This window comes from Neovison vison, chromosome 12 (genome assembly GCF_020171115.1).
Source record: "Neovison vison isolate M4711 chromosome 12, ASM_NN_V1, whole genome shotgun sequence".
Taxonomy (NCBI): Eukaryota; Metazoa; Chordata; class Mammalia; order Carnivora; family Mustelidae; genus Neogale; species Neogale vison.
In genome coordinates this window covers 82,574,926-82,600,186 of record NC_058102.1, presented here as the reverse complement: position 1 = coordinate 82,600,186, position 25,261 = coordinate 82,574,926, and the positions used below count along the sequence as shown (strand labels likewise).

At 35.2% G+C, this 25,261-nt stretch overlaps 1 protein-coding gene across 6 annotated transcripts in view; it reads left to right on the top strand.

The window, feature by feature from the left end:
• Positions 1–25,261, top strand: part of SCAF11 (SR-related CTD associated factor 11) — a 73,838-nt gene that overhangs the window by 27,869 nt on the left and 20,708 nt on the right. For 5 of the 6 annotated variants that reach the window (XM_044228368.1, XM_044228367.1, XM_044228366.1 and 2 more), the window contains 4 exons: positions 2,333–2,490; positions 11,651–11,728; positions 16,048–16,145; positions 18,706–18,767. In XM_044228368.1, the coding sequence (XP_044084303.1) occupies positions 2,333–2,490; positions 11,651–11,728; positions 16,048–16,145; positions 18,706–18,767 (396 nt within the window). The remainder of the gene's footprint in view (positions 1–2,332; positions 2,491–11,650; positions 11,729–16,047; positions 16,146–18,705; positions 18,768–25,261) is intronic. The other variant, XM_044228370.1, reaches the window with a different exon arrangement.

Sequence of the window (25,261 nt, the reverse complement as noted above, 5' to 3'; positions counted from 1 at the left end):
CCAGGCATCCTCCATTTCTTTCTTTTTTCCTGAAAAAACTTTAAGTTCTTTTAGTGAAAGTCTATTAGTGGTGGCGCCTGGGTGGCTCAGTGGGTTAAGCCGCTGCCTATGGCTCAGGTCATGATCCCAGGGTCCTGGGATTAAGCTCCACATTGGGCTTTCTGCTCAGTGGGGAGCCTGCTTGCCCTCCTCTCTCTGCCTGCCTCTCTGCCTACTTGTGATCTCTGTCAAATAAATAAATAAAATCTTAAAAAAAAAAAAAAAAAGAAAGTCTATTAGTGGTAAATTCTTAAGTTTTTGTATTTATTTTAACCTCTTCAGAACTATTCAAAGAGCTACAATCTGTATTGATAGTTTTTGTTGTTGTTTTCCTCTTAGCACTTTGGGGACATTATTTAACCATTTTATGGTTTTGTTTTTACTGTCAGGAAATCTCTTCTCAGCCTAATTGTCAATCCCTTAGAGATGATCTGTCTTTTCCTTCATTTTTCTTTTTAGATCTTATTTTTATCTTTAATGTCTTTGATGTTGTACAGATCTGCTGCATTGTTTCTGGCATGGATTATTTTCATTTCTCTTGGTTACCATACTTTCTATGTCCTTTATCTTTTGGATCATTTTTGTTTGTTTTCTCGTTTCTCAGCCATTACTGCTTTAACTGTTGGATATTCTTTATTCTCTTCTTCTGGGCTTCAATTAGTATGTTAGACTTTGTTTTGACCTCATTTCCCACTCTCCCAGGTTACATCTCCTTGTATGTCTGTTACAGTTTAGGTAGTTTTCTCAGATCTCTCTTACAGTTCACAAATATTCTTTTCTTCTGGGTCTAATATACTGTTTAATCATTCTGTGTTGTATTTGCAAATTCTGATATTTGAAGCCAGTGGACATCTAAATAAATTTATCATTAGTGAGTATAATGTGTAAAATACAAATAATTGTTTCTGTTGATTCTTACTCAAAGTAGCTTATTTCATAGGTTTGGTAATATTTGATTATGAACTCATATTTGAAAATTTAATCTGTAGAATTCTGAGGGCCTACCTAAGGGATGTTTTCCTTCAGAGGATTTGTATTTGTTTTTTCCTGAACCCATGCTCTACTTTAGCATGGTGTCTTGACTTGATACAGAAGTTTCTTAGGATCAGTTCCCCTGCCTGGGTTGGTTGTAAGTTTTTAGATGTGAACCCTAATATGAACATTTGCTTTCAGGACAATCTCCACTTTTCCACTTGCTTGGTGTATATTGTTCACATTTCAGCTGACAATTTCTTTATTGTTGTTTCATTTTATGTAGAATTTTTGAGTTTCTTTTACTTTTGAGCCAACAGTACGCATTCTTTTATGTTGGTTATATTGCTGGTGGGCATTTAAATTAGTACAAACCGTAAGAGATAAAATTTCATAGTATCCAAACTACAACTGTAGTCCATCAGTAAGTTAAAACAAAAAAAAAATGCAGACTAGTGTATATAGTGTTTTAGTATTTGTGTGAAGAAGGAGCCTTAAAAAGATGTTTTAAGAGTTGCTTTCTTCTGGGGCGCCTGGGTGGCTCAGTGGGTTAAAGCCTCTGCCTTCAGCTCAGGTCATGATCCCGGGGTCCTGGGATCGAGCCCTGCATCGGGCTCTCTGCTCAGTGGGAAGCCTGCTTCCTCCTCTCTCTCTGCCTGCCTCTCTGCCTACTTGTGATCTCTCTCTCTCTCTCTCTCTCTCTGTCAAATAAAGAAATTAAAAAAAAAAAAAGAGTTGCTTGCTTCTGCATTAAAAAAATATCTTTGGAAGAACACAGAAGAAATGTAATAGTTGTTACTTATTCCATTTGGTGGGGCTGGATGGATGGCAGGAGATTTGAGTGGGAGATTTGTCATTATAACCTTTTTTTTACTTTAAAATATTCGAACCATCTGATTATTACTTATTTTAAAAATTCATAAAGGGGCGCCTGGGTGGCTCAGTGGGTTAAAGCCTTTGCCTTCAGCTCAGGTCATGATCCTGGTGTCCTGGGATCGAGCCCCGCATCGGGCTTTCTGCAAACCAGGGAGCCTGCTTCCCTTCCTCTCTCTCTGCCTGCTTCTCTGCCTGCTTGTGATCTCTGTCTGTCAAAATAAATTAAAAAAAAAAAAAATTCATAAAAAAATTCTTTTTATTTCTCCATTAAAAATATAAATTAGTAAATGTTGGGGGTATTGTGCTCAAGGAGATGTTTATTACACTAAGATTTAATTACTTTGTCTTTGGGGGGCCCTTTAGAATATCTAGTTCTTGATACTGCCTTGACCATGTCATTTGGTCTGGAAAACTTGAAAGTGTGTATGGCTGCTTTACTTTATAGGTGAAGAAAACAAAGATAATACTGCTACCACTGGTCTGTTGTACAGTGAAGCTGACAGATGTCCAATATGTCTTAATTGCCTGTTAGAGAAAGAAGTTGGTTTTCCAGAAAGCTGTAATCATGTCTTCTGCATGACCTGTATTCTTAAATGGGCAGAGGTGAGTCTGAGAATGAACTAATATTATTGTATTTTAATTTCCTAGCATGGTATCATGCCACCGAAATAGCTGATAATGCTATTTTATAAGTAACACTTTTTCCCCTTACTGTGGACAAATTTCCCTGTATTAATCCAATTCTGTCAGTATATTTTCTTCTAGTTTTTTTTTACACATCTTTTTTGTTATTTTATAATTAAAAAATTTTAAGTGCACATCTTTAAAAAAAACAACCTTATAGGAATAACCGATATATTTTTTTGGGCAAGGGGGTAGAAATGCAGTAATTCGTCTTCAGTGTACTTTATCCTCTTGAGATAATATCTGCTTACTACTAATAACACGTTCTGTCCATTTTGTGTTTTATATTTTTCAGGGAATTTTTGTGTAGCTTATTTGATTTCTTGTATCAGCCTTGTGGAATAACAAGAGCAGATATACTAGGGTTTTTCAGTTTTACGATTTCATAGCTTAGAGAGGCAGGAGTGAATTTAGAACTGCCATTCTCTAATTCCTGTCTTTAATGTAGTGTAAAATAATTTCAGAGCCCAAGTTAATGATATTGCTTGAGATTCTTCTTAGGTAGTAAGTGATTAAGAAAAGGATATTTTGGACTTCTAATGTATTATGTCGACTTAGTTCAGGCCACGTAGATCATGGTACTAGTACATTGAATCACTGAATATGCATTATAAGCCCTGTTGTTACGAATTGTGAAATAAAAATTCATTGTCATATGAATCGTGCTGTATTTTTCTGAATTAGTAGTCCTTCAGGGTGTAAAAATGAGTAAAAAAGATAAATCACGAAAATATTTTTTCAACAGTAGCTGCATTCAAGTTGATGTCCTTAAGCACATTGGATAATTGCTTCTTAATAATTGGGGCTTTCAAAGTTCTGTGTTTCACTTATATTTTCATTAATAGTGTAGAAAGGAGAATATAACTGTATACTGATGCTGTGGCCGAGTTCTGGAAGGAGGAAAAAAGATTTGTTATACCAACTGAATTCATTTATACCAATTGAATTCCGGTATACCTGGAAACAGTTCTCATTAGATTAAAGCCTCAACTGGTCTTGGCAAGAAGGGACTAAGGAGAGGTAAAAATGTATTTTGGGAAAAAATATGTTGAGTTTAATTTAATTATTAATATAATTATGAATCTCCATGTGTTTATAGGAGCATTGACTAATGAATGCATATTTTTCTCTGCCACCCAATTAAAGATTTCATCTGTGTTGAATTTAGTGCACCTTGGTTTGCTTTGTGATTATATATTTTAAAAGTAGAGATTTTGCTTCCAGTAGAGAAGTAACATTATTAGATGGGTAGAAGGTTTCAATTTAGTGCTTTTATAGGATTTTATTTAGCTGAGCTGTCTGAGGTTTGTACTCCAGGTTCATTGAAATAGGAACAGAATGGATATCAAGAACCAAAAAGAAGTACTTATTTACATTTACCGTACTATTTTAGGCATTAAAGAAATTCTCCTCTGTAAGAAACAAGTAAACTTAAGGTATATGTTAGTGTAGTGTATTTGTTTCAGACACCCTCCTGAAATTTGTCATGCTCCTAAAGTTTCTATATCCAAAGTCAGAATTAGTTTTTAATCTTTTCAAGCTCTAAAATTTTGGTTCTGTGTTTATTTAAAACAAAAGCCATGTAAGGCCTTTCAAGTGATCAAGTAACTAAGCTTTAGTCTGTAGGTATTTTATACGGTATGCCTTCCCCAGGGAGGAATGATTCAGGGTAATAGAACCTATAGTGGCCTTCCTGGCCTGTAACCTAAGTTCCTGCGTTTTGGGACATTAGAACAAATTAAGCATGTCCACTATGACTATGTTTAATTTTAAGGAACTCTTGCATGATAGGCCTGTTGGTTTGTGAAATAATGGTGATGATGATGATGTAGAAATAGAATATTAAACAGTAATTAGCACTTAAGGAAAGTTGAAATTTTTATTTAAAGCATTAATATTAGGGCTGAGACTCTAAAACTAAACAAAGTATGACCTTTGAACTGATTTATTACACACAGAGCAATACACTAAACTAAAGTTTATTAGCCACTTAAAAAGTTATTTTACCAGATTTACCTACCTATATTTTACCTACATTACCTATATATTTTACCTTATTATACCTAAATGGTCTAAACATATTGATAGTTTTTACTTTGTCTGTAAGTTTAACCTTGATCCTCTGAGTTTGCACGTTTTAGTTTATTTTATTCATTTCATTTATTCATTTGAGACGGAGAGAGATTATGAGCAGGGAGGAGGGGCAGAGGGAAAGGAAGAAGCAGGCTCCATACCAAGCAGGGAGTCTGACGACTTGGGGCCAGATCCCAGGACCCTGAGATCATGACCTGAGCTGAAGGCAGGTGCTAAGCCAGTTGAGCCACCCAGGCATGCCCTAAGTTTGTATATTTTAAAGTAGATAATTAGAAAGGTGAAAGCTAAGAGAAGTCTGACACACAGGTGTAGTAGTGATAGCTGATCCTTAATTGTGATTCCTATAGACAATAAGATATCACTTCTACACATACACACACAGGTTGAGAAAATAGGATTTATGATTTGGCAGATTGCCAAGAAGTGGTTAAAATTTTGGCCCTAAAAAGGTTAAGTTTAAAGCCTTGGAAGCATTTTATGTTTGAAGTATTTAAGAGATATGTGAAGGGACACACATAGGCGATGAGGAGGTTCTGATATCCACTAGGGTTTTCTATCTTTAATATAAAATATTTCCCTGTCTTTTAAGTATTTTTTAAAATGTGATTATCTTTCCTTCTCTAAGCAAATTATCTTCCAACTTATTTATCTCAGTTTTCCATTTCATACCAAATGCTGATAGCTTCAGTTTGAGAAAGTAAGGTTAAGGAAATCAAATTTGGACAGCTGGCAAAGGTATGTTTTCTCTTCTGAGAGTAGAAATGAAGAGGGTCTTACTATGATGAGTACAGTTCTTGAAGAAGTTAAACGACAGTGTTCAATGCAGCCAGGTGAGGAATTTATTTTTCAATTAATAATACATACCAAAAAATCAGAACCTGACTAGTTGACTTATATTTTGATTACTGATGGGTTTTATATATAGATATTCTTTATGCAGTGAGTAGAAATTTACACACTCTCGTGATTAGAATACTTTCCAAAGCTATATTGCCTGGATTTCTTCATTTTTTTCCTGGAATTTTAGTTTTTATTTATTCCTGAATGAGACTAAACCTCTCTGTTGTGTAGTTCTCTGTGAACAAAAATGTAAACATCTGTGGAGCAGTACTGCTAGTCCTTATCTTTAAAACTTTGTAAAGCATTGTCAAATACATTATTTCATTTACTTATTACAACTTGTGTAGAGGTGATTCAGGACTATCATCATCCTAAAAGTAAGAGAGGTTGCTCATTCTGGGTCCTCCAGAGCTTGAATTTGTGACTCATTATTCCAGATCCCCTGTTGTTTCTCCTCATAGATGAATCCTTTGGTAAAGCAAAGAATATTTTTACATTGTGAACCACTCATTATCTAAAGTGAACACTTGTAATCTAAAGCATAAATGTAATAGATTTTTATTTAATACTGTTTTTACCAGTTTGGTAAATTAGGGTGTATTTCTATATAGCCTACTTTTAAATGTCAGAATTTTAAAATGATTTGTGTAGGTAGTTTATGGAATTTAGTGTTTTTATTTTTCCAGAGAAAGAAAGTATTAACTACTAAATGTAAAAAGAAATTATAATTAAAAGTAATTCTTACCCAACTGTTGAGTTTTCAAGAACCAGAAAGGGTTCCCTTTGAGTAGTTAAATGCTTTCTTGGTATTAATTTTTTCACTGACAGTCATTTGTCCTTTAGGAATAGATTCCTAAACACCTGAAAGCTGTTACAAAGAACCACAGTTTCACTAATGTGGACTGACAAGGACTGTCTTGAAGAAACTGGTTAAGTGTGATAGGGATCATGTAGTCTGTCTGACTACAGGTGAGCACTTTCTTTGGAGGTGTTCAGGCTAGGTATCTTAGAACCATTAACAAGAAAAATAGGTTCTTGTGAATAGGTTTTCAAAATAAGCCTCTAATGGTATGCATTCCTAAATCCTTTTTATTTGCTCTTGAACTGTAGTTTTATGTATTGTGCTCTATTTGTTAGTAGGAAGAATAGATGTTCTAGAGATTCCCATGAACAGACAAACCTACTTATAAGCATAGGTACTGAGATTTAGTCTTAAGCGCTTACCTTTAACACTTGCTTCTCTCTCTCTAGGAGGGGCTATCTGTAGGCAGCCTTTGTGATTGAGGATAGAGCAGCAACAGGAAGCAAGAAATATTAGGAATCAAGAATCCTGAATTCCAAATAAGGAAGGTTTCCTGTTCTTACATTTAAATATGGGTTTGTCTGAGCTGAGAATTTACAACGCTTCAGAATACTAGGGTATGTTTTACTAAAATCATTAGGAAGATTTTTTTTTTCCTATCAAAATTGCCTCCACTGAGAAAACCTTAGTACAGAGCTTCATACATAAAATTATGCTCTGTTTTTCAATACACATTACATTGTAAAGCAGTGATCAAATTCTATTAATTTTGTAGCTCTATCAAGTTGAATGGTGATATTGAACTATGTTGATTATAAAACAAAGTAAGATACTTTACAGATTATTGAAATGAAAGTCATATTGGCTTAAATAGGTGATTGAGTATTTTTGATGTATATAAGAAATCGAAATGGTGAATAATCAAGGGGTATTTATTTTGTATATATAAGGAAAACGAAATTTGGGATAATTTTCTTCAAAACTGAAGTCACATTTTTAAGCACAATAAGCATATTCAGAATTTTCTACGTTAGTTTTACTTGTGCATTTTTTAAAACCATACAACTTAAAAACTAAATCATCTATATTAGTAACAAACTATGAAGACTAAGATTAAAATATCTGACATTTTCTGAATGGCTGTCTGTTGGGTATAAGGGTGAAGTACCCTTGGGAATGCCTTAAAATTAGGCCAGTGCAAACCATTTTTTAAACTCTGTTTGCAAAACTTTCCTAGTAAAGGTATTTGATCATCATGTTATCTGTAATTTTATGCATTAGTACCTGCTAATGATGGTGTTTTTGAACTTTGTCCTGTGTACTTTTCTTACAGTATACATTAACAAAAAAATTAATGATCCACTTGATTTTTTAAAAATCTGTTTTGATTTCTTTTTTATTCTTTAGTCAATCTCTTTTTTTTTTTTAAGATTTTATTTATTGGGGCGCCTGGGTGGCTCAGTGGGTTAAGCCTTTGCTTGCCTCTCTGCCTACTTGTGATCTCTCTCTGTCAAATAAATAAATAAAATCTTAAAAAAAATTATTTTTATATATTTGACAGACAGTGATCACAAGTAGGCAGAGAGGCAGAGAGAGAGAGAGGAGGAAGCAGGCTTCCTGCTGAGCAGGGATCCTGATTCGGGGCTCGATCCCAAGACCCTGGGATCGTGACCTGAGCTGAAGGCAGAGACTTTAACCCACTGAGCCACCCAGGTACCCAGGCGCCCCTTCTTTAGTCAGTCTTAATTTCTTGAATTATGCTATGACAATTTAACTCAGGATAACCAAATTTCTCTTCTGTTTACCCTTTGAAATGTTTCCTTAAACTGTTCTAAGGTCAGAACTGAATATCATCGTTTCTAAGTAGCCATGGCAAAGATACTATAGGTAGCTTGTTTTCTGACCTTTGCTTCCTTAACTGGGGAGGATAACTTGGTTTTCAGCATTTTTTCTGATGGCCGAGCCTGAGCTAAAGAAAACCTATTAATTTATTTTCTAGTACTAACTAGATTTAGAAAATGTAAGCATATACAAATTTTGATAATATATAATAATGGTTTTCTGACTTTTTGCTGTTTTCTTTTTGTTTTTGTAATAGCAGTGAAACCTTTTCTTCAAATGAAACCTTAAACAATCTGTGGCAATTAAGCTTAAGGAGAACAGAACAAAACCAAAATCTTACTCAGAACCCTGTTATTTGAAACATCAAAATGGAATGTCTCAGTTAAAACTGTCAGTTTTAAAGGCAGGAGTGCCATATAGCTGGTGTCAAATGAGGAAATTTGATAAGGAAGAAAATACAGTTATGTAATTTCAAAGTTTTTGAAAGATTCGATGCACCTAATTTAGAGTAAGTTTCTTGAACACAGTGGCTTTCTTTATTTGTTAGATCTTAGTGTTTTGAAATAGTTAGAATAAAATGAAATATTTTAATTTCCATAAAAATCATTGAGAATGGTCTCTCACATGCATGTATAAATCATATTGTGGGTTATCTTTTTGTTAATGAACTAAGCTTTTTTTGTTTGTGCAGTGAAGTTAGTTGATGTTTAGAAGACTTTACACAATGCTTAGTATATGCCATACACTCTTCTAAGATTAATTCCCGTAAGAACCTTAGAAGTTCTATTATCCACATAGTTACAAATGAGGTACCTGAGATGCACGAAGTCTGTTACTTGCTCAAGGTTACTTTCAGAGCAAGATATGAAAGTACATAGTAAATTCACAGCTTCCATACATCTTTGTTAATGGCTTTTTAAAGAACATGGATGGAAACAGTTTTCATCTATCATTGTTTGATCTTTTTTTAAAAAAATATTTATCTAAATTTACCTTTAAAATAGAAGTAAGAATATTCTGAAACTTTAGTTATTTATAAGAACTTGAAAGTTTTTATTTATTATTAATTTTTTCTTTTTTTTAAACCAGAGAGAGAGACAGACAGAGAGAGGGAGGGGCAGAAGAGGGAAAGAGAAAATTTTAAGTAGGCTTTACACCCAGTGTGGAGCCTGACAAAGGGCTTTACCCTACTACAACCCTGAGATCGTGACCTGATTTGGGCGCTTATCCGACTGAGCCATCCAGGCACCTTGAAAATTTTTACTTTTAAATACTATTTTGAGTTATAAATATATTGATACAACCTTAGTTGTATTAAATTGAATTGTTTTAAATTTAGTTGTCTTAATCTCCTTAAATTCTAGTTTAAGAAATTTCATATAGTAAATGTTAATATGGTAAGCAACAATCACATATGATATTTGCAGTGCATCATTTAAAAAGATATGGACAGCTTTGTCACTACTTGTTGCAAAGCTTCTTAAGGGGTCAAGGTTTCTGTAAGGGAAGTAATAGCATCCTAAATCCCTATTACTTGGAAGTAAGCTGAGCTGGCTTCTACCAGTCTGAACTGATTTAATGCAGTAAGGTCACATTTCCTAATTCAGATGTGGTAAAGCATTTTATCAAGGCCTACATAAGAGGAAGAGAAAAACTACTTTTTAGAGTAAGTAGAAAGTAGCTCAATTTGTATTTTGGCTGCTCTCAAAGTGATTCACAGGCTTTGTGAAAATGTATTCTATGATCAAAGGCTACACATAGTCTATCGACCTGTGCTTATATAAGTGTATCTTGGTATGTTCTGTAGTCCAGAAAGGCAAAAATGACAACATATTTTTTTAAAGATTTTATTTATTGTTTATTTGACAGACAGAGATCACAAGTAGACAGAGAGGCAGGCAGAGAGAGAGGGGAAGGGAAGCAGTCTCGCTGCCGAGCAGAGAGCCTGATGCAGGGCTCCATCCCAGGACCTTGGGACCACGACCTGAGCTGAAGGCAGAGGCTTTAACCCACTGAGCCACGCAGGCGCCCCAACAACATTTTTCACTAGAGAATATAAGATAATTTATCAAAATTCCACTACTATGTTGTGGTCTTTTAGGCTTTTGCTGTTACATTGTTAAAATCCTGTTTTACTTTTATAACCATGAGCACTAGTAATACCACCTTTTGGTATTTTTATATGGTATAGAATCTTCCCTTCATCATGCTACCAATGGGCAACATACTGTACCTTTAATAATTTTAATAATATAAACCTATTCTATGCAAATATTTAAATACTGTAATCACAGAAACTCCTATAGTTGATGCACATTTATTTTGAAAGTATAGGAAATAATTTTATCAAAGTTCATTTAGGATCACAGTGATCAAAAGACTATTTTCCTTAATCTATAAGGAGTGCCTACAATTCAATTTTAAAAAGATTAGAAACTTAGTTAGGCAAAGGGCAATGAATAAATAAAGAAAAGGAACTTTGTGAAGCACTTAAAAATACGAAAATGTACCCAATCTTACTATAAAAGGAAATGTAAACTAAAACTTTTTTTTTTTTCTTAAAAAAAAGATTTTATTTATTTATTTGACAGACAGAGATCACAAGTAGGCAGAGAGGCAGGCGGGGTGGTGAGGGGTGAAGAAGCAGGCTCCCCGCTGAGCAGAGAGCCCGATGTGGGACTTGATCCCAGGACCCTGGGATCATGACCTGAGCTGAAGGCAGCGGCTTAACCCACTGAGCCACCCAGGCACCCCGTAAATTAAAACTCTTAAGCATACCATGTTATTAATAGAGAATGGGACCACTCAGAAATAGTAATATAAACCAGTTTAAGATACATAATTAAGAGGAAAAATTTGGTTCAGCATATGTTTAGTTATACTGTATATTAAAAAGATACACCATATATACATGTATGTGTGGGATATACCCTAAAGGATGTATAGGAAACTACTTCTGGAGACATTATTGCTGGTGTAACTGTTCATTCAAAACAATCGATTTGGGGAGAAATGTTAAGTCATAGAATATTAAGATCTGTACAGGACCTGTCCAAGTCATTCCTTTCTACAGCTGATTTAGAGTTGCCCAAGTGCTTTAGGTCAAAGAGCTGTTGATTTCCATTTAGTTCTCCTTTCAGTATACCAGTAGTTCTCAGCTGGGCAAGCAGGTCTTAATGGAATTATCTTGATATTTTGATAATGGAGATTTTACCTCTTGTGGATTGGTGTAGTACACTTATCTAGCCAGCATGTAGTAGGTGCTCAGTAAATGTTTGAATGAATTGAACAAATTTAGGATATTTATTACTCTTTTTTATTTATTAGACTTTGACATGGTATAGGTGGAAAGTACTTTATCTTTATCTTTGAAAGAAGAGAAATTATTTTTCTGTTTCCTTTTCTAGTGGAAAACTTATTATAAATGCATTTGTTATGGTTTAATTTTGATCTGTTCTAAAGAAACATTTGTAAAGTTACAATTTGCTAATCATTTTTCAGATACTGGCTTCATGTCCTGTAGACCGAAAACCATTTCAGGCAGTGTTTAAATTGAGTGCATTGGAGGGTTGTGTTAAGGTAAGGTTTATGTTTTACTTTGTAGTATGAAATGTATAAACCTAGTAGAGATGATTTTCCTTTAATAGATTTCCAGTTTGAGTATATTTATGAATTGTTCAACTTTAGGTTTAATATGTGATTATTATTTCTACTCAGCATGGCAAGCCTAGACTTTTCTACAAGGCTACAAAACTTATGAACCCTTTTTATTCTTTGCCCTCTTAAAGAAGACATATCTATGGTAGTCACCTTACGATTTTCCACAAAATAACGACTTCTGATGCTCTAAATAGTCTTAAATTGTAGGAGGTTTAAATTTTTAGAATGTTTTTAGTGTGAGGATGTTTATATATCAGAAACATTTACTAATTAATTAGATAGTGCTTTGAATATATTTTTCCATTGAAAAGGGGTTTGAAATGGAATATGAGATTCAAAGACTGACCCCACAAAAACTTAACTTTGAAAGACCTGAAAATTGTTTTTTTTTAATTTTTTTTTATTTTTTTATTTATTTTTTTTCCCCCAATTTATTTATTTTCAGAAAAACAGTATTCATTATTTTTTCACCACACCCAGTGCTCCATGCAAGCTGTGCCCTCTATAATACCCACCACCTGGTACCCCAGCCTCCCACCCCCCTGCCACTTCAAACCCCTCAGATTGTTTTTCAGAGTCCATAGTCTCTCATGGTTTATCTCCCCTTCCAATTTACCCAAAAGCACATACCCTCCCCAATGTCCATAACCCTACCCCCCTTCTCCCTGAAAATTGTTTTTCATGAAAAGCATTATTATGTTTGGAAGATTAAGCCAATAAAACTAAATATAAAATGGTATCTTTGTTTTTAAATGCTGGTGCTTGAAGGAAAGTGAGCAATTAGAGAATACGGGGTTTTGTAGAGATCTTGAGAGAGACTGCTCACAGTTTCAGGGTTAGTATAGGCAGATGACTTTTATTCTTTAAGTACAATTTTATTGTAATACTTAATCCTAATCACTTTCATGAGATGCATATTTAAATACATATCCTCATTGATGTTATTTATGGTTATGAACCATGATTATGGTTTGTATTTAGATTAATATTTGGCTTACAAATAAAAGAAGAAAAAAGAAATAGGAACATATTCTTGAGTTAATGAATAAAAGGTGAAATGACAAAAGGAGAGTAAGTAGTTATATAAGATACATGAGAAGATTTCTTGAGATAACATTTGCAAGTCATGAATGATGTATTGGGGTACTTGGCTGGCTCATTTGGTAGAACGTGCAGCTCTTGATCTCAGGGTAATGAGTTCAAGCCCCTGTTTGCAGGTAGAGTTTACAAAAAAAAAAAAGGAATTTGCAGTATATACATACCTGATGCCACTGATGAGGGGTAGAGAGGAAGACTGTTCCCAAATAGCATGATAAGCCCATAACAACTCAGTTGTTGTCTTTATGAATAGAAAGGGGTATGGAAGTGACATACAACTATTTAAGCACAAGGTATTCTCAGTGAAGGTATTTATAATTTGTTTTGATATATTTTTACCAGATGAGTCTCAGTGACATAAGGAACAAATGAGACTATAATTCAAATAACATGACATACGTAAAAAATTATTTTGCTTGTTGTAATTGTGTTAATTGTGCATCTATATAAATTAGTATGTCTTGGAGAAAGATACTATATAAATGTTATGATCAAAATTAAAGCATGGGGGGCGCCTGGGTGGCTCAGTGAGTTAAGCCGCTGCCTTCGGCTCGGGTCATGATCTCAGGGTCCTGGGATCGAGTCCTGCATCGGGCTCTCTGCTCAGCAGGGGGCCTGCTTCCTCCTCTCTCTCTCTGCCTGCCTCTCTGCCTACTTGTGATCTCTCTCTGTCAAATAAATAAAATCTTTAAAAAAAAAAAATTAAAGCATGGCTTCTCTGAAAGATAGATTCTCTGTTTTTCCCAACTATATATATATAATGTTGCTGAAGATGTATTGGCATGAACTAGCTTCCGAAGATATTTTCCTCTAAAACTTTATTTTGTAACTTTATGTGAAATACTGTTTTTGTTGCTTAGATTAACAATTTATGTTTTCTTTAATATTTTACTTAATAAGTTTGTATTTTACTTAAATTAAAATTCTGCAGGGGTGCCTGGTTGGTGCAGTTGGTTGAGTGCCCCACGCTCAGTTTCCGCTTGGTTGTGATCTTGGGGTTGTGAGTTTGGGCCCCAGATTAATTACCACACTGAGCACAATCTGTTTGGGACTTTCTCTCTCTCCCCCTCTGTCCCTTCCTCTCTCAAATAAATTTTTTTTAAAAAGTTTGGAGGAGTGTTAACCTAATTTAGTCAGACTTAACAAGTATTTCTTATTATGTGATATTAACTGTATGTTGTTAATATTTTCCTTTGACCTTTACTTCTGAATCTTCACTTTATTTATCCCTTTCCAACTAAATGAATGAGACATCTGTACTTGCTTACTCCCTTTTTATACTTGCTTTTCAATTCATATTGAACATTTACCTCTGTAAAAGTGTCCTCACTAAGGTTTGGGATAATTTTTTGTTTTCTGCATGTGGTACTTTTGACTGTCCTTTATTTTCTTTGGCTTATAGGGTATCTTTTTATGAATTTTGTATGTTTGTTTTACTTTTCTGACCTTTCACAATCTTTTCATCTCTCTGCCTTCCTTACCTTTTTAAAAATCATTTCTTAAATTTTAAATTCCTTTCAGTGTCCTGGGGATACTTTCTCTCTAAATCTTCTCAAGTACTCCAGTAGTTATAAGCTCTTACAGGTATTTGTATGGCTTCTAAAACTATCACTAGCCCGGATCTCTTTCCTCAGAACTAGATTTATGTTTTCATCTGCTTGTTGGATATCTCCGTGTAGAATACTGAGGAATGTAAACATTAACAGATCCAGAACTCATCTGGGAGTTTTCCTTTTTTTCTTTCTCTGTCATCTTTGCCTAGTCCTTCTGAGCCATGTCTTTTTTTTTTTTTTTTTTTTAGTATTTATTTATTTGACAGACAGAGATCACAAGTAGGTGCAGAGGCAGGCAGAGAGAGAGGAGGAAGCAGGCTCCCCGCTGAGCAGAGAGCCCAATGCGGGGCTCGATCCCAGGACCCTGGGATCATGACCTGAGCCGAAGGCAGAGGCCTTAACCCACTGAGCCACCCAGGCGCCCTGAGTGATGTCTTAAATTTGTTTTCTCTTCATTCTTTTTTTGTCACTTCTTAGTAGACCTTCATGCTGTCATTTAGACTGGTTCTGCCAATAGAAATATAGTACAAGCCACTATAATTTAAAATTTTTACTTTCAGTAGTCACATTGAAAGAGTAAAAAGAAACCGTTAAAATAAATTTTTATAGTATATTTAATCCAACATAACTAATGTATTATGTCAACATACGGTAATTTTAAAGAATTATTGAGAGGTTTTATCTTGTTGTTCTATATCTTTGAAATACAGTGTATATTTTTACACTTAGAGTACATCTCAATTCAGACAAGCCACATTTCAGTGCTCAATAACCACATATAGCTAGTGTCTTATCTCTCTCAGTGTGTAGATCTGCTATACAACTCTAAAAGCTTTCTTCTGGTTTCCCAGACTTCATAGTCTCTCCTTAACTGGTTTGTTCTCTACATTGCTTTAATACCTCCATTTATTCACTGTTTCCCCTGGAATTATTTTCTTTCTTTTTATTTATTTATTTGTCAGAGAGAGAGGGAGAGAGAGTGAGCACAGGCAGGCAGAGAGACAGGCAGAGGGAGAAGCAGGCTCCCTGCCGAGCAAGGAGCCCAATGTGGGACTCGATCCCAGGACACTGGGATCATGACCTGAGCCGAAGGCAGCTGCTTAACCAACTGAGCCACCCAGGCGTCCCTGGAATTATTTTCTTATTTGAATCCCTTTACAATCTGTTCCTAATATGTTACATCAGCTTCATATCCTGCTAATATTTTCTTACCGATCTGCATTGGCTTCTCATTGTTCCTTGTAACTATGTTCATTCTTCTATTCAGAATACTTTTTTCTTAGACAAATTCCTACTCTTTAAGACTGACTCATTAAAGTCTTCTCTTTTATCCTCAAATAGTAAATTTCTCAGTCCTACATGTATACAGAGATCTGTGTTCAAGAGCACTTTCTGTTTACATGCCTCTCACTATTTTGTTTCCCTGGTGCTTAGCACACTTACCAGTCTTGAATAAGCATGTGTTTGGGCTACCCTTTCATTCAGAAAATTTTGCTTCTTTAATTTTTTTACGCTTTCAGAGGAGAATTGATAGGCTATCATTTGTGGTGCTGGATTATCACTTTAAGGATTTTGCTTTTCTTCTAGGTTCAAGTAAAAAGACAGTTGAGAGAAACAAAAGACAAAACTGAAAGCTCTTTTAAGAAGCAGCTCTCCTGTTGTGAAAATTCTAAAAGCTGTATGAGGTTAGTGATGAACTTCATAAGTGGAGTCCAAACGTTTAAAACCAGAAGGTAGCTAATAATAAAAAATAAAGAGTTGTCTTTTTTTTTTCTAACAATGTGGCGTTTAAATGTATTTAATTATTTCTTTTAAAGCACACACTTGATATTAAGAAATGACCCGCTGAAATCTGAGAATTGAATTTGAACTATCTTATTCATGAATTTTTTTGTTTTTTTTTTCTGTAATCTGTTTAGATGAATATTTTTATAAAATAAAAGTGTTATAGCAGTGTAAATTAAAGCTTATTCATTTCTGTTTATGACAAACCAATAATGAGTAAGTATTGGTATACTGACCACATTTTGGTTAGCACCACTCTAGTATTTATGGAGAAAAAGTAGAAAATAACTAATGATGTAGCACAACATTCTTTATGAGACAGTTATAATTGAAACTGCTTATTATTATCTTTATAGTTTTCTTTTTTTGTATAGTAATAGGCACTTGGTACCTACCATAACAACCATTTATGTTTTAACATGTTTCGATTTCTTTCTTTAATTACTGTTGTTAAAATGTAATTGCCTAGAAATACAGTGCTTAGTACTTGAGTTTATTAGGTATTTAACATATTTTTTGAACTAAATTGAGTAGATAGTGTACTGGAAATTAATTCATTATTAATACTTAAATTGTTCCAATACATTTAGAAGTTAAGCCCATTTTGATCTGACATATTCAGAGCTTTCCAAAAATTGTATTCTTAAGACAATATATATTGTCAAATTCATAATTAAACCTATGATTCATTAGTATATTTAATCACAATACTAATTTCTTTTTTTTTTTTCTTTCAAAGATTCATTCACTTATTTTAGTAGAGGGTGTGTGGTAGAGGGAGAGAGAGAGTCTAAGCAGATTCTGTGCTGAGCATGCAGCCTCGCTTAGCTCGATATCCCAACCCTGAGATCATGACCCAAGCTGAAACCAAGAGTTTGGACACATAAAGACTGTACCACCCAGGCATCCCCTGAATACTGATTTCTTAACAGAGTAGATTTATTTAGTTACTAAAACAGTTGACCGGGACGCCTGGGTGGCTCAGTGGGCTAAAGCCTCTGCCTTCGGCTCAGATCATGATCTCAGGGTCCTGGGATCAAGCCCCGCATCAGGCTCTCTGCTCAGTGGGGAGCCTGCTTCCCTTCCTGTCTCTCTGCCTGCCTCTCTGCCTGCTTGTGATCTCTGTCTGTCAGATAAATAAATAAAATCTTTTAAAAATAAATAAATAAATAAAACAGTTGACAATAGTTGTTAAGATTTATGCAGTCATGCCACAGTTTATAACACTGCGGATCTTTAGATCTTTTTGGAAGTTATGGACTTATTTTAGAATCTGAAGAAGACTATAGACAGCTTCTACCAGAAAAACAGGTCATAAAACATACTTACACACGAAACTTTGTATGTGATTTTAAAGGGATTCGTGGGACAGCCATAAACCCAAGTTAGTAAATGCGTTAGAGCAAATTTTATTAACATTTTCTTTTTTTTTTTTTTTTTTCCAGATTTTATTTATTTATTTGACAGAGAGATCACAAGTAGGCAGAGAGGCAGGCAGAGAGAGAGAGGAAGGGAAGCAGGCTCCCCGCCGAGCAGAGAGCCCGATGTGGGGCTTGATCCCAGGACCCTGAGATCATGACCTGAGCCGAAGGTAGCGGCTTAACCCACTGAGCCACCCAGGCGCCCCTAACATTTTCTTTTAACTCGGAGTCAGTTTTGATTCTTGCATTTATGTTTACAGAGAAGATGGTAGCACACTTTTCCTAGGACTCTGAGGAACTTCTGCTAGCTTCATTCTTGATACATCTCCTGTTACTTGCTATGACTGTGTCAAGAATATGCATTTTTATGCTTCCTCTGAATTACCACAGTTCTTTGGCCCTTACTGAGAGTGCAGTGGTCATCACTGTATGTCCTATATAACAGGGTCATACACTGGGTCTAACACAGCTGAGGTAGTTCATATGCTTATCTGCTTTTTCTCAGGGATTTGTGGTAGCGGGATGGTATTATTGCAAAATAATAATTTGCTTTTGCCTACCAAATCAGCCATAATTTCTCCCAAGGCAGAAAACCTGTCAGCTATTGAATATTTATAGTATATTCTTTTTTGGAGTCTTTGGTGTTTTAGCATTCCTTCATTCAATCTTATATTCACTGTAGTCTCTGTAGCACCTCGATATCCATTCAGTGCTGCCTCTCCCTTCTAAAGCAGTACAAAACCCCAGATGCCCCTTCCTTTCTGTTACTTTCTACCAGTTCCAGGGAAGGGGATTGTGGTTTTTTTATTTGGTTTGGTTTTTTTTTTTTTTTTTCTTTTTTTCTTGGTAGTGAACCTCCCTTGTAAGTCATTGGAGTGGAGAGTGGCATCTGAATGGGGAGTAGCAACTGGTCATTCTTTCTTTGCTAGAATTTAAAACTCAGTGCATAATCCATTTCATTTTGCTTGGCAGTGAACTGAAAAATGAGCAGAACAACAAAGTTCTCTTAGTTATTTCACCTCTCTATTAATGTTTACAGAAAAAAAGTCATAAAAGAAGATCTGTTAAATGCAAAACTTAAGGATTTGAAGACGACACATAGTAAGTGACTTGTTTAACATGTGTTTTCTACCTTTTTTTGTTTCTTCAGTGCTTGCGTTAAAGTTCTTATTAGATACATTTTGGTTCAGAAAATAGTCATACAGAGAGCTCTACTGAGCTGTGTACATTGTGTTCAGTCCTATATCAACTGTTGCCATGTAATCATTTATGCTTTCCCTTCCCCCCTTTTATGCTCAGCTTGGAAGGAGGGAAGAGATTGAGTGCGAGTGTGTGTGTGTGTACACGTGTGTGTGTGTGTGTGTGTGTGTGTGTGTGTAAAGGAAAAGGAGAAAAGAGTGTTTTCTAATTACTTGGTGGGTAGCAGCCTGCATGTGGTCTTACATTAGTGCAGAAGTGCTTAGGGGAGATAAGATAAAATACCTTGTGGGCCAGAAACTGTAAGCAGTAGCCTTATAGTTACTGAGAGAGGTCTATGGCAGTAGGAAGTTAATTCACAGCTCCCAGAAGAAGTTGTGGTTTGGCCTCTAATCACACTTCTAACTTGAAACTGTTTGGAAGTGGAGCACCTCTTACATATTTATCTGATGAGCAGTCAAATATTCCTGTCTTTTGTTCTTTTCTAGTGCATGGTTCTCTAAGTTAGGAAAGCTTTGCAGCAGGGTGTGAGAAAAATGGCACCACAGTTCTTTGTGACTCCTCCTCAGGGCTCAGGCTGTTGATTCTGTTCCAAAGAAGAACTTACTATAGTTGTTTATAAGCAGGGGGGTGAACATTTATTTTTCAGATTAGGTTCCTATGAAGTTCTGTTTATAGATATAAAGAATTAATGAATTCACTGTTCTTAAAAGTAAATGATAATCAGCTTCATTTTTTTGTAGATTATGAGGTTTGGATGTTGTTACTTTTGCTGATTAGAATTAACATGATCTCTCAGGTTCATGGATGCCCAGATTTACTGCCTTTGAATTCACTGTTTACATGAAATTGCAATATAAGGACTTCTGTGGTCATATAGCATTTTTCTTTTGTTAAAAACTTTAAATATCAAAACTTCTTCTGTCATTGCTATAGATTAGCATCGCTTTTTATGGATAGCCTTTGCTTGGTATAATTCTAGGATCTGACATAAAATTTATGACTGAGGAAGATTAAATGATGTTTTAGATTTTCTTTAAATAATTTGGCATGCTTTCACTGTATTAATCTTAATTTTAAGACTACTGTAATTTCCATTAGTGTTTATCTTCTGCCTGGCTTTATTTTTAGAGAGAGAAAACTATTCCTGCCAGAAGGTTAACACTGTCCAAGCCCTGTTAATGTAGTGCTATGTCTACTTGTTAAGATGCCTGAATTATTTGTTTGGTTTAGGATAGTAAAAAATACTCATTATGCTTTATGAGTGGATACTACAGAAGTACTAACTAATACCTAGATAATTGTGAGCAAATGTGTTTACAAGTCTGGATTCATTTGAGGGTACTTGGTGGTTTTCCTTTTAGTTTTTTTCTGTGATGTTGCTTTTTACTTGGGGAATTTAATATATCCAACATGGCCAGTTTTACTTCCTGCATTGAAATAGATTATGTACCTGATAACATAGTTAGTTTGTATTTAAGTATTGTATTTAATGAAAATTACTCAGGTTTAAGTTCTAAATCCATACATAGTATGTACTCAGTGTGAGATGTTTGTACTAGTAGAGCCAGAGAATTGAGATCAACTCATCCCATTCAACAAACCATGCTAAGCACAGTTGTAGACTCTTAGGAGTATAGCAGTATACGAAAGAGACAAAGTGCTTGCTAACGGAGTATCTTCTGTGAACAATGAAAAGATAAATGTGTGTAATATGACAGGCAGTGATTAAATGCTTTAAAGAAGAATAGAACAGGGTAAAGTGATAAAGGATGATGATACTGTAGATGTGATATCTCATGTAAGTGGTCAGGGAAAGCCTCTTGGTGAGTTTATATTTGAATAGCAACCTAGAAGAATTAAGGGATGAAGTCATAAAGAATATCTCAGGGAAGAGCGTTCTAAGTGAGATAACAGCAAGTGCAAAAGCCCTGTGACAAGAGCAACCTTGATATGTTCAAGGAATATTACAGAGGTCAATATGACTAGAGTGATTGAGTTAGATAGGTAGAGGAGGAAGAATAAGACATTGGTGGGCAGGGCCGTTAGGGCCTGTGTGAGATGGGAAGTACTTTCTGGGGTAACATCGGAGATATTATTAAAGGACAACTCTGCCTATTAAGGAGGAACAGATCATAGGAGGACTGAGAGACTAATAAGGTGGTCATTTTCTAGGCCAAAGATCATGGTAGATTGGGCGGAGAAGGTATTAGTGGAAGTAGTGAGAAGTGGTTCAATTCTGAATATATTGTATTTCAAAGGGGAAATTAACAGGATTTGCTGATGGATTGGATGTTGGGTATAAGGTTGATTTTAAGGTCTTGGCTTGATTGTTAAAATGGAGTTGCTGATTAAAATGGTGAAGACTGGTACAGTCTTTAGGAGGGTATAATCAGGAATTCTCTGTTGAACATGTAAGATGCCTACTCTACAACTAAGTAGAGGTTCTCTGAAGAAATACGGATGTTTGCATGTCATATGCAAATAAACCATTTATCTTTGGGCCATCTTACAGATGGTCCCCAATTTATGATGGTTAGACTTATGATTTCTGACTTTTAGTGGTGTGAAAGTGACACACTTTCAGTAGAAAGTGTACTTTGAATTTTGATCTTTTCCAAGTCTAGCAATACATAGCATAGTACTCTCTTGTGATATTAGGCAGCTCCTGGTCAGCCATGCAATCACAAGGGTAACCAAAATAATATACTTAAAACTACTCTCTACCCGTACGGCCATTCTGTTTTTCACTTTCAGTACAGTATTCAATCAATTACATGAGATATCCAACACTTTATTATAAAATAGGTTTGGTGTTAGGTGATCTTACCCAATTATAGGCTAAGGGAAATGTTCTGAGTGTGTTAAAGGAAGGCCTAAGCTAAGCTGTAAGGTTCAGTAGGTTAGGTGTATTAAATGCATTTTAAGGTATTTTCAACTTACAGTGTGTTTATTGGGATATAACCCCATTGTAAGTTAAGGAAGGTGTGTAATTAGAAAAAGCTTGATTCTACATGTAAGGAGGTTATACAAATACCTCAGCTATTTATTATACCTGTATATTTTTTGTTTATGATTTTATTTTTTAAAAAATTGCCTAGATCTGTATTCATTTCCTAGGGCTGCTGTAACAAACTAACCACAAACTTGGTGGTTTAACCAACAGGAATTTGTTTTTTCACCATTCTGGTGGTTAGAATTCTGAAGTCAAAGTATTGGCAGACCCATAATCCTTTTCAGGGTTCTAGGGAAGAATCCTTCTTTGTCTCTTCCTAACTTCTGATGGCTCTTGGCAATCCTTGGCATTCTTGGGCTTGTAGCTGCATTACTGGATTCTCTGTCTCTGTCTTCACATGTCCTTCCTCTTTGTCTCCCTGTATATCATTTTCTGTCTCTGATAAGGACACTGTCTTTGAATTTAGTTAATGTCCACCCTAATCCAGTATTATATCAATCTTACTTGAATTGCATCTGCCAAGATCCTCTTTCTTTCTCTCTCTCTTTTTTTTTTTTTTTTTTAAGATTTTATTTATTTATCTCAGAGTGAGAGAGAGTGCAAGTGTGGAGGAGGGTCAGAGGGAGAGGGAGAAGCAGACTCCCTGCTGAGCAAGGAGCCCGCTATACTATCGAACAGAGCTCGAACCCAGGATCCTGAGATCATGACCTAAGCTGAAGGCAGAGGCTTTAACTGATCCACCCAGGTGCCCCAAGATCATATTTCTGAATGTCATAATATTCTGAAGTTCCAGGTGGACATGAATTTTGGTGGAATTCTTTACAAAGTCACTGAAGTGTAAAACACGGAATAGTTGTTACAGTATTTATAAAATAAAATTTCTAAGTGATAGGAAAACAGTGTACCCCAACCCTGGTGCCTAGGTTGTGTTCTCCTAGTACCATTTCCCAATGAAAGTACCAGGGCATCTTGAAATAAACGACTGACTGATTCCAGGTTTGAGGTAGTAAATAAGATGTGTCTAGAACATTTTTCTAAAAGCAAGAAGTTTTTAAACACTACTTGCATCATAACAAGTTTTTAGGAATCAATTTGCTTGGGCTCCCTCTTGCCAAAAATGGGATAATTTGAGCATCAAGAAGAGTAATAAAACTACAGTTATTGAGACCTGTCAGGTAAGTTGAAATCCAAGAGTTCATCATGCTACCTTATAAGTAAACACTAATTGATCTGTTTAGGAGGATGCTAGGAGGTTAACTTATATTTTGAAAACCGGTACATGAAGAAAAATATCAAAGCATCTCTCATGCCTTTCCTCGCGGTAAATGGATAGATGAGGATAATTGAACAGTAATAAAGGAAAGTTAATTTTTTAAAGAAATATTTCAGCACATAATTTTAGATGGAATTGCAGATTGTGAATATCAGCATTTTGTAAACTGTAGTGAATTAATGGCTCCTAGGCAGTGATCAGCAGTGGTTGTTAGCATCACAAAAGGAAGGAGCAGCAAACATTAAACACCTCCTTATAGAAGTAAATAACAAATATACAGTAGTAAAAACAAAATGAAAAACCCTGCATCTGATTAAAAATCTGACTACTGATTTATAGGGTATATAGAAACATAGAAACATACTAAGCAACTACAAGGGGATGCAGTCAGCAAAATTTAGACACGGATGAATGACTTGGGTTTCTTCAGTCCGAAAATTCCAAGGAGTTTAAGAGGGATGGAGGGGACTGTGGATTAAAGAGACAAGCATTAAAGCAACCACAATTTATGGACCTTATTTGGATCCTTATTCTAACATGTCATAAAAAGAAAGTAAGCAAATACAACTTGGGATGCCTGGGTGGCACAGTCAGTTAAGTGTCCACCTTCAGCTTAGGTCATCATCCCAGGGTCCTGGGATGGAGCCCCACAGTGGGCTCTCTGCTCAGTGGGGAGCCTGTTTCTCCATCTCCCTCTGCCTGCTGTTCTGCCTGCTTATATGTGCATTCAATCTCTCTGTCAAATAAATAAAATCTTTTTTAAAAAAATACAACTGTGGACAGTTGGGGAAAATCGAGCATTGGGTATTTGATATTAAGGAATTACTGGGTTTTTGTTTGTTTGTGAGAATTGGTATTAAGGATTTTCCCCCCCTTGTCTTTTTGGAGTTACATACTGAAATATTTATGTATTAAATGATACAATGTCCAGAATTCTTTCTAAATGATCCTGAAAGGGTTGTAGATAAATTAACAGTGGGAATGAATTAATAATTTTGGAGACTGGGATTTGGGTATATGGGGATTTCGTTATGCTAGTCTGTCTACTTTTCGATTGTTTGAAATTTTCTGTAATTAAAAGAAAGAGTACTGTGAGAATTTAATTGTCCGTTTCTACCTTCCCCCATAGTGGTACATAAAGTAATTCAAGGCCTTATAGTTAACTTTTAACTTACAGTTAAAATACAGTACATTGTCTTGGGTATCTGGGTTTTTTTCTACATGATTCTATTTCTTGTGGTTATTTTCTTTAAATGGCTTTTTCCAGGGTATCATGCAAAGTGGTAGTGACCATTAAGTGTTTAACAGTTTGATTGTCCTTGGCTGCAACTACCTGATGACAGAAGATAATTGATCTATAGATGTAACAAATAGAAAACTGAGATTCAGGAAGTTTAACTAATAAAAACATGCATGAGAACATTACCTCCAATTTCAGGGAAGTAGTTTCCTTTAATAAAGGAAGGAGATAGATTAATGTTAAATAAAAATGGCTAAATTTAACATTAGTCAAGTCTGCTCTGTAGGTGTCATTTTTTGTACTTTATGTAATGTTCAAAATCATTAATAATTGTAAACTTTAAGACAGTTTTAAAAGGCTCAGTATCTTAGCCAGGATCACACAGCTCACAGTTGAAGCAGCCAGAATTTGATTAGTCTTCTGACTCCGTATCTGGTATCTCTTCCCACCACACAGAAATATTAAAGCATGCTATTAGTAATGTTACCCATCTTAAGCCTTTCACTTTATGGTTGTCTGTAGTTTTTATAACTCCGATTATTATTTTATTTTGATGGGTCTTATTTGGATGTACTTTTGAGCTAAAAAAAATAATAAAAAATTAACTGTCATTGTGATAGCATCATATCTGTTTCCTACTTGATAGATCAATTAACCTTGATTATTTTGCCTTACCTTTCAGAAATGTGTTATCAGTCTTTTTTTTTTTTTTTTTCCCAGACTAGTTTATAAACCATACCTATGGGAATAGGACATTAAAGAGTTTTTAACCTTTAATTTTCACTTTCCTCCCTCTTATACTGTTTGTGGGAATGCAAGCCGGTACAGCCTCTGTGGAAAAACAGTATGGAGCTTCCTCAAAAAGTTAAAAATAGAGCTATGACCCAGCAATTGCACTACTTATCCCAAAGATACAAATGTAGTGATCT